The sequence below is a fragment of the Plodia interpunctella genome, chromosome 19 (assembly GCF_027563975.2).
Source record: "Plodia interpunctella isolate USDA-ARS_2022_Savannah chromosome 19, ilPloInte3.2, whole genome shotgun sequence".
Taxonomy (NCBI): Eukaryota; Metazoa; Arthropoda; class Insecta; order Lepidoptera; family Pyralidae; genus Plodia; species Plodia interpunctella.
The window spans coordinates 4,570,172-4,585,590 of NC_071312.1; the positions used below are offsets into that span (position 1 = coordinate 4,570,172).

The 15,419-nt window shown below is 36.2% G+C and overlaps 3 protein-coding genes and 1 long non-coding RNA gene across 8 annotated transcripts; 1 reads left to right on the top strand and 3 right to left on the bottom strand.

The window, feature by feature from the left end:
• Positions 1-198: 198 nt before the first annotated feature.
• LOC128678330 (uncharacterized protein) lies at positions 199-906 on the bottom strand. The gene has a single exon (XM_053759794.1). The coding sequence runs from the start codon at positions 759-761 to the stop codon at positions 237-239; it is 525 nt and encodes a 174-aa protein (XP_053615769.1). The 5' UTR covers positions 762-906; the 3' UTR covers positions 199-236.
• A 268-nt stretch (positions 907-1,174) lies between these two features.
• Positions 1,175-2,485, top strand: LOC128678331 (uncharacterized). The gene is made up of 2 exons (XR_008405627.1): positions 1,175-1,789; positions 1,865-2,485. It is a non-coding gene; the product is annotated as an uncharacterized LOC128678331 (long non-coding RNA).
• Positions 2,433-12,301, bottom strand: LOC128678325 (uncharacterized protein). Of its 5 annotated transcripts, none has more exons than XM_053759783.1 (11): positions 12,144-12,301; positions 11,749-11,897; positions 8,269-8,352; positions 6,886-7,206; positions 5,892-6,568; positions 5,453-5,774; positions 5,194-5,366; positions 4,916-5,107; positions 4,428-4,691; positions 3,404-3,567; positions 2,433-2,923 (listed from the first exon to the last, which is right to left on the bottom strand). In XM_053759783.1, exons 2-11 carry the CDS (start codon positions 11,825-11,827, stop codon positions 2,713-2,715), a joined length of 2,487 nt encoding a protein of 828 aa, XP_053615758.1. In that variant the 5' UTR covers positions 11,828-11,897; positions 12,144-12,301; the 3' UTR covers positions 2,433-2,712. The 5 variants fall into 5 exon arrangements, with proteins under 5 accessions (XP_053615758.1, XP_053615760.1, XP_053615759.1 ...); XM_053759785.1 differs by having other exon boundaries at positions 11,749-11,916; positions 12,144-12,182; XM_053759784.1 differs by having other exon boundaries at positions 12,069-12,164.
• Positions 12,302-14,001: 1,700 nt separating this feature from the next.
• Positions 14,002-15,373, bottom strand: Polr2F (RNA polymerase II, I and III subunit F). Its single transcript, XM_053759602.2, has 2 exons — positions 15,010-15,373; positions 14,002-14,798 (listed from the first exon to the last, which is right to left on the bottom strand). The coding sequence occupies exons 1-2, from the start codon at positions 15,218-15,220 to the stop codon at positions 14,611-14,613; spliced, it is 399 nt and encodes a 132-aa protein (XP_053615577.1). The 5' UTR covers positions 15,221-15,373; the 3' UTR covers positions 14,002-14,610.
• Positions 15,374-15,419: the final 46 nt, after the last annotated feature.

Here is a 15,419-nt window from a genome sequence, read left to right on the forward strand (position 1 = left end):
ACTATCCAAATACTACAAGTAGCTCAATAAATAATCTTTTTAGTATATGATAAACTACCTTATAATGCTACCACCAGTAGCTGTAGCTCTTTTAACTAGGACCTTCCAGGCAACATGATCTTGCAGGAAAATAAGGGAATGGAAATGGGAATATGTTTAAGCCAAAGCAAAAAGCACTGGCTATAATAATTAAAAACATTATTATATATCACAAACTAATTTTATTATGACTAATATTACCAACTTGCAGCAATTTTAACATAGTCCTCATGACTCAACAACTCACTCTTTGCGGCCTCTGAGTTAGCAATACTGGATAAAATTATAGCAATGTAACCATCTGCATCTGGCATTTTCTTCAGCAGTTCTGGATGTTCTACCAACTGTTCATTAACCTCCATTAGGGTTCCCTTCAAACCACAGGGGATATCAAAGGCACTTCCATCACTATATTCAACTTTACAAATGACAGAGTTTGGTGTCAAAATTTGACCACCTTTCTTGCTTTTGCCCTTCACAGTATTATTAAGACGATCCACATTACCAATAGAGAAATTAATCTTGTACTCCATATCTTTTTTGAAAAAGAAATGACTGGGAGCCAAGCTCAAAAGAGTGATTCGGTTTGAGTGAAACATGAGCATTATGTCATTATTTTCTACACCATCAACATTCAGAATATACCTCTTACTGAAATACCTATCAGTAAATGTCTTAAAATTAGTCAAATCTGGTATGGAATCTAGAATATTGTAATCCATTTCGAATAAATGCTTATGCGTTTACCGTAGCAGACTTGGCTCTTTCTGATGCTAAAATTCGGGCGCGAATTTCGGCGTGACGCTTCTTAGAATCTTCTAAATTAGCTTTTTGGCGTCGCAATCGTTCTTGCTTCAGACACTTTCTCATCGCCGAATCATAGTCATTGCAATATCCCATGAACTTCCGAAATGGATGCTAAAATATTAACAACAGGTTATTATTATAAGCCGAGTTGACTTCACGCAAGAAAATTAGGTTAGGAATCATGCATTATTCTACTGAGTGTTCGTGTTTTGTCATTCATTCATCGTTATTGAAATTTATAACAAACTATATAGGAAATATAATCAAAAAGTTTTGGTAATTTATCAATATTATGTTACGCAACATTGTTTTCTTACTTCAGTGTGGCATTCCATCAATTTCCTGATCAAAACATTGCATTCGTCTGTATGTAAATGTGGCGACAAATCAGTGTGCATGCCTTGCGTCTGAATTAGTCGCGAAATATGTAATTAAATTCACAAGTACTTTTAACATAACCAACTTGGACCTCCAAAGTCCGTACAAACCGCAAAGCGCACAATACAGCAAAATACAAGCCAGCAAAGAAACAATGTCATTGTCAAAACTGACAGATTGTTTGACATTAGGAACCATGTCTCATGTGTGTTTTGTCATGATTAATATCACAAAACAAAATTATTTTATTTTTTGATAAAAAACTTTTTCTTTGCAGATAGTTTCTCATAATTATATTTATTAATTTATAATGACTCTTTTTCTTTTCTAATAAAATAAGGTAAAATACCTGGTGTAGCCTACTAATTCCATGGTGTAGGTATCTAATATCTGTGGTGTGTAGGCATGGAATTAGTAGGTACTCCGTACAACCTCCATGGGTGTTGGTAGGTCGCCAACACTCTTGTCATGCCTGACATGTCATGACACCTGACCCTGGTGGTGCAGATAAGCTGCGGCGGTGACCACTCTGCATCATGTGGGTCGCATGCCTGTTTGCTGCTAAGTAATATAAAATCTTTCTATACATTTTTTAAATCGTAGATAATAATTTTTACGTTTAATTTTTGTTTCGTTCTAGAGAGGTTTCGTTGTAGAGTACCTACATTTTAGCGACCTGTTGGCATAATGGATCATGACGACCGTTCTTTGGTCTTTGTGCTAGACTGACAAACCTGAAGTATCGACACGTACCTACCCAACTGCTACTACTATTTAATTTATGAATGCATAGTAATCAACGATGATGTTATTTCACTCAGAATATTTTTTCTTTTTCTGTAGTCTAAATGGCAACCAAAGGGGTTTTTGACCAAAAAAGTTTTTGCCCACATTAAGCTTGTAATTAATACGGGATATTTTACCTAGCTATTTCATAAATTAAAAACTGATTTTTTTAAAACTTTTATTATTACTTAAATAGTCACATTGTCTCTCATAAGTTTATGATACCTAAGAAGAAATAGGGCAGAGACCGCTTAAGATGATATATATTTTATGATTAGTCCTAAAATGGAAGGAACTCACCTCAATAAATAAACAAAATAACAACGTTCACTAACAAACTTTAACATAATGACTAGATTAATTTATCGCATTTTTGAGACTTTATAAGACAGTGTTAATTAGGGAGTTGGAAATTGTCTTGCATTTTACTTACTACCGTCACTAATAAACGCACGAAACAAATCACACATTCAATCTTTCTTTCACATTTCATCACAAAAACAGGAACAAGCGAGTATTTAAGCAAAATAATACAAAAGTATACAAATACAGAAATGCGATAATAACAAAAAAACTTGAAAAAAAAATCGATGCCCGATTAGATAAGAAATGCAAAATGTGCCCAAAATAAGTCCAACCAATTGACTAATTAAAAAGCGGGTGTTAAGTGTGGCGCATAGGGTTCGTTCGTTCGCGTGGGCATCAACTCTTGGGCATGCCCTGGGGCGAGGCGGTCTCCACCATCTTCTTGTATTTGCCCACGAGCTCGGGCAGGTCGTAAGCGATGGCGACATCGAGCCGCGTGATGGGACAGCCGCGGAAGTACGTGCAAGTCGCAGAGAGCTGCTGGAACTCGTACAGCTGGTTCAGCCGGAAGAAGTCCCGGTACGTTTCCGGATCCGGCAGGTCATACCTGTAAGAAATATTAAATTATACTTACGTAACTTCTCAGTTCTCGCGCGGCCCGATCAGACTGCGATCCTATTGTTGTTCAATTGTTGGCTCGAAGGGTATATTGTGTGGTATATTTATTGGAGGCTATTTGGTGGTTTGTTAATAATAGTATGCGTGCGTAAGCTCTTCTGCCATAATAGGACTAACTTACACTGTTTAAATGAGTTTCAATATATCTTCTCAACAGTGATCGTTTTATATGCTAGTAGTTGGTAATTTTGAGAAGTATTGTTTATTTTAGAATAGTGCATGAAAAAGTGCCAGCGAAGGTGTAATTTTTGAATAAATTTTTATTTCGCTAGGAGACTTATGAGTAAAATTAACTTTTTTTGCGACATTGTTAACGCCGTTTCTTCGACTTTGGGTTATATAATATTTACAAGATCAAGTCTAGGTATTTTATTTACTTCAACTAAAAGAGTTGCTTCAAAAGACGCACCTGGAAATATTAGTGAGAGTGCTAAGACCCTCGTAGATGTGGTAGTTTTGAGGATTTTCAATGATGGCGTCGGCTATGAGCTTCTTGTTGCCGAAGATAGTCTTGTGGTTGTAGTATGTTGTCAGGTAGCAATCGACCATCTTCGCGTGATTCCTAACACGCACCTGCAGTATAAAATCTTTAATTAGATAGTAAATAATTGAATAATTAAGATTAGCTTTCTCTCGCATAAAAATGTTAGAATCTCGCGTGTTTTCCACTAAACCGACCTATAATACTTTCTGTCAGTTAAACGAACTTGATTTAGTTTGAAGATCAATTGATTTTAAGAGCGGCATAACGGCTTTTTTGTAATGAAGTCTTATAAAGCCAATTTCATGGAAACAGTAAACTCTACACTACAGTAAACCAAAAGACAATGTATAGTACGGTATGATAACGTACCATACTAAATCATAAACGTGAATAAGATTAAAGCATCTTCATAATATTTGATGAAATTTTGATATTATATGTGTGTGATATATCAATATAAATAAATAAAATAAAAATAAATATTATTTTTCCATATAGGTTTAACTAAAGTGTTTTCAATTTTTAAATGACGTATGTAGCCACATGGTAGCCACGATATTGAAAAAAAAGGTATGTATCTATTTGACATAAATTTTAATGATATTTTCTTACGATTTTTAATTAATTAACACTGTAAAATTTGCATGCCGAAAGGTAGTGTATGGCAGTTCTATAATATTATATTTAACATGTTGTACACCCATATACGCAAATAATTTGATTTGATTTGTCTTTCAGTGTGTTTAATAAAAAGAGTGTCAACAAGTTAGATTTTGTCCATATTTATTTTTCGACCGATTTTCTATTTGCGTATATCCGTGTGAATCATCAGGCTGAACCAGATGATTCAGTTGTGTGCATGTGTGCAATGAAGATATACTACTTATACCATGGTTCGGAGAATAAATAGATCTATAAATAAATGTTTCATCATGAAGGTGAAACGTACAGCAAATCTCCTAGCGCTAGCAATCTTATTCTCTATGCGCTTGTCGATGGCCTGCCGCAGGTCCCGCAGCAACTCGCGTTCCTGGGCCTGCAGCAGACGCACGGGCGCGCTCGGCTCGTACGGTATGGACCATAGAGACACGGTGTACATGACTGGTGGCTGCGCAGAGCTCATCAGCGGCGAGATGTTCCATATCAGAGCGCTTTGCACGCGCATCAGCTCTTCTGGCTTCACCGTGTCCGCCTTGTTGAGGACGATGCGTGTCTAGAACGGTACAAATATCTTATCAAATTAATTATCCAAATTCAATGCCCATACTTTAACTTTCAATTTAAAACAGACTTATAATTTTTGGAAATAAGCACCTAAATATTATTTCAAAAGCTGATAAAGATTACTTAGATAACTGTTGGTGGCAATGGCCTATCCTCGTTATCTATTTATCAGAAGTCCAGTATTCTAGCAGGAGAGACTAATGAATAACTTGCCTGTGATTCTCTGCCCTTCAGTTGATCAAGGATAGCTTCAGTTTCGGGTCCAACATCCAACTTTGAGGGATCATACACAAGGAAAATAATGTCAGCTCTGTCAATAAACCACTGGCAAGCATCGTTGAAGGGAAATACACGGGACACCTGCTTCCTTACTTCAAGTATACCAGGGATTTCTACAATGTTCACCTAAAAATCGAATTAAAACTTTTAAGGTAAACATGAGATGGACTGATCTAACAATGGAAAATACTATTCCCAGGAAAATTCTTTACCTTTTCCAAAATTTTGCTGGGATGCTTCAAACCCCTCAAACGCTCTTCCAGACCCTGTCCGAATTTTTGTAGACCCGAAAAAGTCCAATCTGCTGCTAATTGAGTTCCGTCCAATACCTCGGGATTTTTTCCGTGCATCAGAATATTGAAATAAGCGGGAGATGGCTCTGCACCTGAAAATGAAACATTGTTTGAATTGCTACTATAACTGCCACGATTTTTAATATCTTATTACTAAATTACAAAGGTTACCTCTTACCAGTTCTCAAAGACCATTCGGTAAATTCTAAGCCTGTCAAGTAATTCACAATAGATGATTTTCCACCGCTCCACGGTCCCATAAATAAAACTAAGGGCTTCGAAAATATTTCTGGATCACCAAAATGTCTATTACTTAAATCTCTGTATTTATAAAGACCCTCTAAAGGTTTGATGGAGTTCTCATAGAGTTTCTTTAAATCTCTGAGTATGATTTCAGCTGATTTCTCTATCGTCAATTCACTTTCACTGGCCTCCTCATCCAGTCTAAGGATCTGATTGATGTGGTCACGAGATCTCAAGTTTTCAGGAATATCTCCCGTCTGTAAAACATATTAATATTAACTAATAGTAGGTAGTATCATGTACCAATAATGTTTATATTACAGTACATACTTAAGTAATCTCGTGCATTTGTAAAAATGTCACCAGTAACTTACAATTAAAAGGTCTTCTTCAGGAGCACCCTCTTCTTCTTCTCCTTCGTCAGACTGTTCCTCTGTGTCATCGCCATCTTCGGATTCCTTCGGCGCTTCTGCATCTTCTTCCTGAGCCGTTTCAGATTCTCTGTCTTCCTTAACTTCCGAGCCAGTTTCACTAGATTCATCATATTCAGCTTTAACATCTTCCTTGCTTTCACCAGATTTATCTTGTTCATTTTCATCCTTTTCATCGACTTCTCCATCAGCTTCTGATTCTTCAGCAGACTCTTTCAGACCTTCTTCTGACTTATCTTTTCCTGCTTCTTCGGATTCTTCTTTGTCAGATTCTACTGAATCTTGGTTTTCACCACCAGATTCTGAACCCTCTTCTTCTTTAGAATCATCATCGTCTTTTGTTTCTTTGGAATCAGCATCTTCTTTATCTTCACCAGAATCTGCCTTTTCTTGAGATCCATCGTCTTCTTGTGTCTTATCATCTTCTTGTGTTTTGTCATCATCTTCATCCTTCGACTCCGCTGATGCATCATCAGCTTCTAGTTCGTTTTCTTTAGATTTGTCATCCTCTTTACTATCAGTTTCCTTTACATCTTCACCTTCGGTGTTACTTTCATCATTTTCTCCACTATCACTTTCCCCATCTTCGTTGTCTCCATCTTTTTTTTCTTCACCATTATCTGAAACATCGATTAATAAAATAGTTTGCAGTTATACTGCGGCGGCAATATTGATTTAAGTAGTTTAAATTAATTTTGACCTTGTACAGTAAGGATTTGCATTAAATTGTATTTTTAATGCTATATTTATAATTACTGAGAACATGCAGTTGCATCTGCAAAAATCGGAGCGTAATTGCAGAAATTAATGAATTAAGAAAAGAAACTGACGTTATTTTCACGTGTATCTATAAATACAAGTTGAATTCAAATCGTAAATATATCGAAAATACACTTTGGGGTCACAGAGCCAGCCGAGTAAGTTAGTAAGTAAATACCCTGTTCGGCAGTTTGGTCTTCAGCGGATGCTTTTTCTTTGCTGTCTCCGTCGGTATCATCTTTGCTTTCTTCTTGATCTTCCCCACTGTCTCCATGTTTCTCTTCTACTGAAGTTTCTTCTTTCGTATCTTTGTAATTTTCATCAATTTCAACAGCTTCTACGGATGATTGAGCCACATAAGGCTCGTCTGCTACCTCCACAGAAGGCCCATCATCTTCTTTGCTATCCTCTTCTTCTGTTTTTCCATCTTCTGCCGATTGCGCTTCAGTCGTATCGTCATCTATACTTACTTCACTACTGTCGTTTTTTTCAGAGGAATCTGAAAATATTTGTTAATTATATTAATTAATAACAATGCTCGTAATTCAGATCTGCCTGTTCTATTAACACCGTTAGATTTAGCTGACATTCCCTGTTTTCGAAAACTAACGTCGTTGTGTTATTTATATTCCCAACGCTTATATAAATTTAGATGACCCTGCTCAATATATTTTGGAAGACAATGATAATAATCATGGCATTTTACATATGTTAATGTGTTTGCGGTCTTACAAATGTAATCCTTTTCTATCAACGATTTTCTTTATTTAGTGCAATATTTTTATTTAAAAAAAGACGTAGACACTTAAGATTCTCTAAAATGCTAAATTTTTAATAATTTCTAAAAAAAAAAAAACGTTTATGAAATAGCGACATAGTATTTTTACTTCATTACTCATCGACAACAGTAGATGTATAATTTTCTCTCTGTTGCGTAATATACATTATAAATTATTTGGTTAATGATTCATTTGCGTCCAAAGAGCGGAAAAAATGGGTCTATTATTGTGCTGCTCATAATATCAGTGACGTTGCGTCGGTCGTAGTTAAAATAGAATCAAAGTCCTAACTAGAATGATCGTGGATCAGTCGGAGTTTCAACCATCCGGTGTTATTCTGGCGTCAGTGAGGTCAAATTTAATGACGAGTTTTACTTCCCGCAGAATCGTAAATTCCGAGGTAAATGAATTTCTGAATGTTCAACACATCAGAAGAATCTTGCATATGGAAGAGTTTAGTTTTCCGTCAAAGAAACCATTTCATTTATAACAGCGTTTTTTAAACAATCTATGTAAAGTATCTTTAGCAAAAAATTGTTCTCCCATACAAATTTATCATTTTTTTAATTCACAGTATATTTTTACTATTGTGAACTTATAAATAAAATAAATTATTTAAGTACTATTTCATTAAAGAAATTATTATACGTATATGAATGTATGAGCCCAGTAAAAAACTAGTTCGAAACGGAACCATGGAATTAGTACTCCTAAATCCATGAACGGAACTCAATCTGTCTGTGGCATCAGCGGAACTATGAAAAAAATACTGGTATATTCACCTGGTTCAGCGCCCGATTCCAGCTCTTTAAGAGCTTTTTCGATGTATGGCCGGCACTGTGATTCTGAAGGTACTTCTTCGTCCGCTGAAAAGAAATACTAATATTCAACATCCATAGTAGTTATGCCGCTTTATGGCGGATATCAAAGGACACCTTCTTACAAGTTCTGACTTATACATTCTAACTTGACATGTCTTTCACGTTGGACTTTTGCACCTAAAAATTATGACTCAAGACGATGGTCTTGAGTCTCTATCGAATAGATCGAATCTATGCAACAAGGTCTACGTCATAGGATGCTATGACGTAGACCTTGTTGCATAGATTCAATGTAGTGTTTTTGAATACCGCCTCCTTTCCCGTTTCTTCACCCTAGAGATGATAATGTGTTCGGAACCTGTACCACGAAATAAAGTATTTAACGATCCGTGAATATCCGTGTAGAATCGAATTCGAGATGGTACCTACAATTCTTAAAGTCAGGATCCTTACATGTCAAGATTATATCATGTTCCTCGATTCTGCAATATCAGTAGACAATTTGCAACAAATTTGGGGCGATCGGTGTGCTTTTGATGGTGCCAGATGGAGTGTTACAAAGTACAAAGGTACATAAGATTTAAATATTGTAGGTACCGTCTATTTCAGACGAGATTTTACAACTAAAAATATCAGAGCGAGAGCGAAATATCTTCTAAGAAATTTTACCTTAAGAATTTGCTACTAAGAAATGTTACCCGATGAATTTGCTAATTTGAAGAACCAGTAGGATAAATTATTAAATCGATTAATAAAAGCTAGGGCATTGGCACGTGCTACTGATCCAATTAGAATTTGTTGCCAGAGTTTATGTACTTACCTATTTAGATAGGTACCTACTATTATGTGTTACATAAAATTTATATATTAACATTAATTTCAGCTGTTTAAATCCTAATTCTATTCTGAGTTCTCCAACGTAAATCCAATCAATGATTACGCAATATATAACTTCCACAGTGACAGCATTATACTGAATTCTTTCAATATCACGTACCAGTTAGTGCTTTTATGATTCTTAAACTGGAGATTTTTACAAACTTTATATATATCCTCCTATTTACGTAACAAAGGATTATGCTTTGTAAGTTTTGGAGGCATATTTAATTAGAAGTTAATTTGTCCACTTTGCTGTAACTGGCTAAGTATTTTAAATTCGCTAGCATAAATAATACGAAATAATATTGCCGATTCCCGTAGTAACTAACGTTTCAAAAGGTCTATTTCAATTTGTTCCAGATTAAGTAGGTACAAAAATGCTTTGTGCTACTAATCTTACTACTCTTACTTAGATACTTATGTAAGTACCATCTTGATGGATAAAGGAAAAGTCGTAGACATGTTTGTTTGTGATTGATTTCGTACTCCCCTTTAAAATACTTCGCGATTTGTGCTTGTTCTTCATCGTAAACAAACAATACCTTCATGAAACAAAGTAATATTATGATTATTATTACCATCTGCCAGATTTCTACTGAGTAGTTAGCATCAATAGGGAACGTTAACATAAACTTCCTACTCAAATATGCGCATAAACATAAACTCTACATAAAATCTCTAGTGTAAACACTGACAGACATCAAAAAGAATGAGTAAATAAAGGTAGCTTTCCCACGTTGTACTAGAAGCGACGGAGTGTTTAAGAGGTAGAACATAAATCATGAAAGTGGGTGCTGTACCATTAGTGACAAAAGGGCGCCAAGTCGAACATTGACTTCCACTACCTTCCGCTGACGATTCTTCTTTATATATTTTGTACCTATCGGCAGGCCTCTAAATTGGTAGTGTTTAAATACTAAAAATAAACGGAGCAATACCTACAACTACATTTTCATGGTAAACCTCAATTTCAAACATTTAGATAGTATCAAATTATAGCATCAACTAGGGTGCGGCGCACCTTTCCTCAAGCTATGGTAATAGAACATAAGTACGGGTAGCTAACATATAGTCCTTTTGATTCAAAGGTTTGTATTCCTTTTGTATTTTAAAGATGTTGGTTGAGTAGGTACCTAATTTCTATAAACTCAAAAGAAACGGTAAATAAGCCTAGGTAGGTACCTATTCAAACCGATGCAAGTTTCGGCGGCAGATCGGCTCTACCATTCGGCCATTAGGGCCGATTTGTTTTCATATAAGTAATTTGAAAACTCATAAATCGTCTCATTGCTATGTGAAATATCTTGGCAGGAATAATGTAGTACCTATTTATTGCCTGTACCTTGTTCTACCTGCCTGTTTTATTACTCATATTTTAAAGGTCGCAGTCGTAATGTAGATACTTTCTACACATTTACATTAATTTATTAAAAATCAGTTCGGTATTTAAGGTGTTTTTGTAACGTTCTTAACTATTTAAGTCAATATCGTATGAATAATATAAGAATTAAATTGACGCCCAAGTCGCACCTACCTCCTTTTAGTTGGTATAATTTTGAAAATTTTCATCCTATCTGATCTCATTTTTAGAAATTTCGATTAGAAAACTTTAGTGGGTTATTTCTGAGAAGCTGGTAAACTAGCCTACATTTTCAAGGTCTAAACCTTGATGCATTCCGGTCTACGTCAAAACAAGCCTGACTATATGAAACTGCAAGGTGAATCGCTTTTGATTATTTTTTTTAAAGTTTTGTTAAAATCAAGTTTATTTATGCACTTACTTAAATAAGCATAATAATGAAGGTATTAATTTCTTAATTTTAGGCACCAATATTCATTAAACACGTTACCTAGCTGTTTTATGATTCTGGATATCACCGAATAATCTTAGATCTGGGTAGGTAGTTTATTTTGGGGCATTTTGTAAGTGAAGGTACTAAAACATATTATGCCTAATCTGTCTATTATACAGGTCGAATTTTAACAATGTAAATATAAAAACCGAGTACTTAGGTAGACCGCCTACAACTAGCTTTTAATTTTTCACGAGTTGTTCATTGGTTGTAGGTACGCTCCAAATAAATTAGTTCTACTTCTATTACTTATTGTACTGTTAACTTCCACACAGCGTGGGTGGTTTAATGTTTTTATTTATTACAGTCAAAAGAAATTGTACTTGTAATGATGTGATGTGACCCATTTTCTTGTCACATTTTTATAATGTGTTCGTCACGATCCTATCGTTTTTCACAAGATGGCGACGCACAACGACAAATCCCTGTATTTCTATTTACGTATCTCGCATTGGGACTAATCGCCTGGCAACCAAGTTCCCGCTTTCTATACGATGTTAGTTAAATAATACGTCCAAACGAAATGTAGGTTACTAGATCGTTTTATCACAGAGATCTTCACCAAAGGTTATTGCCAAAAATAGAGCACATACGCGAGCTTTTTACATAATTTCAGCACAAGTTACGACGAAAATAGCGCCTGTAATGACGCAGGGTTACGCGTGTGCGAACGAGCGCGCAGGGCGCTGCGCGCGCGCCGCGATCTCACCTCGCGCCGCAGCCGTCAATGTCGCCACCGCCAGCAACGTGCACAACATAAACCTCCATAACCATCTTTTGGTCCACATTTTATTAAGTTCAGCCCGCTGTCGGGCTATAAGTCATTTGCACTCACACTCGCGCACCCGGTCGACTGATCTACAATAGCACATGCACTCTCGAACCGCTTCGATTCGAATAGCATTCCCGAAGGATTGCTACTCGAGCCAAAGTTCCATTAAGCCGCAGTTAACCGTCGAGCGTGGGAAGGCAACATTATTTAATACTTAATAACAAGTGATAATTATTATTTAATAGCGCCGGGTTAACCGCGGTTTAATGGCGAAGTGATATTGGTTGCGACGACGGTAATACGCGACACTGAATGTATGTCGTGAAGCGTACTCTATTTCCGGAGACAGCACAGCATCGCTGGTCGGAGGGGTACTGGCGCGGCGGCGAGACGCTCCCCACTCGAGCGAGTTTCATCCTGGTGCGGGTGCCAAGAGCGGCCCACGACCGCCACCACGACTCATGCGCCACCCGCTCTCGCAGGACTACAACATCATCTTACTCAACAACACAACACTTCAGCGAAAACATATCGATGTCCTATAGTAATACTATAAACGCAAAAGTATATAGGGGATATGTGGGAAATTCATCAAGGCGAAGCCGCTGGCAAAATCTCGTCTAATATATAATATAGTCGTATAATCTTGATTGTATAGAACTCTGGGTACAGCAGTATTTGGGGCAGTTTTCAGAAAATGTAAATGAAAATATAGTATTGCTAGCGTATACCTAGTAGATATAGCTTGAGAGTTATACCTATCAGCCGGCAACAAAGTAACGCGTCTATGCCACAAGCTCACGAATTAGGTAAGGTAAAACCTAGCTTAAGAGGGCTAATACGTTTATTCCAACGCTTAGATAATATTTGTCGGGCACCACACACACCACATCACCTCGTGTGCGGTGCGCCTGTCCATTGTTCCGTTAATTTACCTGCACATCTTCATATGCTTAAAACATTAATTTACAGCATTGTAATTATTCTTTACTACAAATTACACAAGAATATGAAGACCTAGTATATACCTATGTATAGACTCAGATAGAGAATTAATATTTATTAATTTTATCTGACTCAGACATACGTTATTATTATTATAATGAGATGGCGTGAGTTGCCGCATAGCTCCCAGAATCGCAGTTCAAGATCTCCGATGTTTTTGTCCAAAAAAGAGGTGCTATCTTTTAATTTAGGGGTTATGTAAGTACTTAGGTAAACCAATGCGGCAGTGAAATGTTAAATCTTCTCTATTATGATATCGTAGTCAGTCTAGCACGCGTATCCTCCTTGACAGTATCAAGTCAGCACTTTTTGAGTTTGCCCCTCCCGCCATGCCCGGGCTGGAACGAGTAGAGACAAGGCCAGACATTCGACATTTGTTTCCTACATAACTTGTTGGTTAACGCAAGTTGTGGCCGTACCAACGCAGGCGCATGTTTGGAACTTCTATAAAGATATAGATAGTATAGAAGCTTCTTCACGTCCTCTTGGACGTGAGGAAGCTTGGACGAATATATAGCTATAGACGTAATAGCCATCTCTAGATTTGTAATCTGTAGACTTACTTACTAGCTATGACAACTGACAGGCAACAATAGCACTCCCAAGGAGAGTTAACGTTAGGCAGGCGAACGGTCGTAAAGTCACAGCCGTATCTTCAAAATTAATTTTTGAGTTCTTTTTCTCAGCTTCATAGCCCCGAATGCCACCTGACCTGAGCCGAGCTGAGGCAAAGCCATCTTTCCAGGTAAGTCCACATTTTTCCGCACAAAATCGGGACGGATGGTAACCCTGCCGCGATGCACTGACATGATCCGTCGAGGCAATGTTACGTAAATAGTTCGCATTCGTGGCAATGCGGCTATTTGTGGCCTATCCTTGTTATCGTAGGAGTTAATTTGCAAGTACGACATCAAGTTCATCGAAACATGGTGCGGCTATAGATATTGTCTACTTACATAAAAAAACAAAAGATAGTTAACAAAATACATTACAATTACCTTCTCACATTGCAATGCCCGTCGGAGTCCTTGTTTGTTTCTAGAAATTTGTAAAAGACCTTTATTTTGTACATTAGGGAAGCATTATACAATTCGAATATGAAAACTCTCTTTCTGATCTGTGCGCCTTCCCGGTTTCTTACAACATATTATTCTAGAAGGACCACTATTTAATAAAAAGCTAGAATATTAATTATGAGTATCATATATAATATTTGGCAAACATTAATTGGACAATAAACTCAGTATATTTCCTACGTTTGAAATTAATTCTTACAACTTTTTTGTTATACAATTTTAATACCTTTTTCTCTGTTTATAAATAAATTCTTGGGAGTTTCCAATGTAGATTAAAAAATACTCATTAGTATATCAAAAATATTTTGTAATTTATAATTAACTTAATTATTAAAAGAGAAATTTTATTTTATACAAAATGATAATACCAACAGCTACATCAAAAATATAAAAGGGCAAAGTAATCTAGTCACAGTTTAAGATCATTGTAAGTTTACTCATAAAATGTAACCGGGTGAATTTCACGACTCTTTGAATGTGGCATGTAATGTTTCATTAGTGTCACACATTTTTTTTAAATTAAACATTCATAAAAATTACATTGTATCAGTACTTATTTATAAAATAGAATAATTAAATTGATTACTGTGTATGGTACAATTTAATAAACACTAATGACAGCCTACGATGGCGTTCAAAACACTCCTAAAATTCACCCAACCCTTGATTGCCTTTGATAGTCTATCTGTATTTCACTTGTTTCTTAAAATAAATTTATTTAATGGTCTATGATAATGAGTTCATCAATACTCCAGTCTTCATAGGAATGATCAGGCAGGTATCGTCTAATTATAATGGGGATCTTGCGCTGCTTTAACTCTTTCATTGCAATCTGAAGCGGATCTGTCTCTCCCTCCAACTCCACCATCACTGGAGCACACATTGCTATTTGTAATGCTCTAGTACCTGAATCATATACATATTAATTAATTATAACTGTAGTACATTTTCCATAAACCATATCCATTTTTTATGGTTTATTATATGTCTATACTATATTTGATAAATTAAAAATTATAAATGAACTAATAATGAATATTAGGCCGTAATTCTCAGAGAATTGTTTTCTAAACACACGACTAGAGTGCCTACCTAGAAAAATAAAACATAACCTCACCTAAAACTCTGGCGCGTTCGTATTTAGTCATGTATCGTGTAGTGATTCTTTTATGTTTCTCAACTCCACCACCTCCTTGTCCAGGTGCTAAGAACTGTGTGTTATACCCATCTTCTTCCTGTTCTTCAGTTTCTTCAATATTATCGTCTTCCTCGGCAATATCGTCGTAGTCTGCGCCTGCATCTTCCGCCTCATATTCTTCATCAGCCATTGTATTGTAATTTAACTAAAGTATTTCGAATTAAAGAAGCAAAACGTTTTATAAAATATTATTCAGACCACCACAAAATAACTCGCCAAACAGTAAATTATTATACACGCACTTTCATTCAAATTCACTCTTCCTTCACTCGATAGTGCTCAAGTGCTGCTCGCAGTGCTCGTTGTTGTTGTTGTTGTCATTGACAATG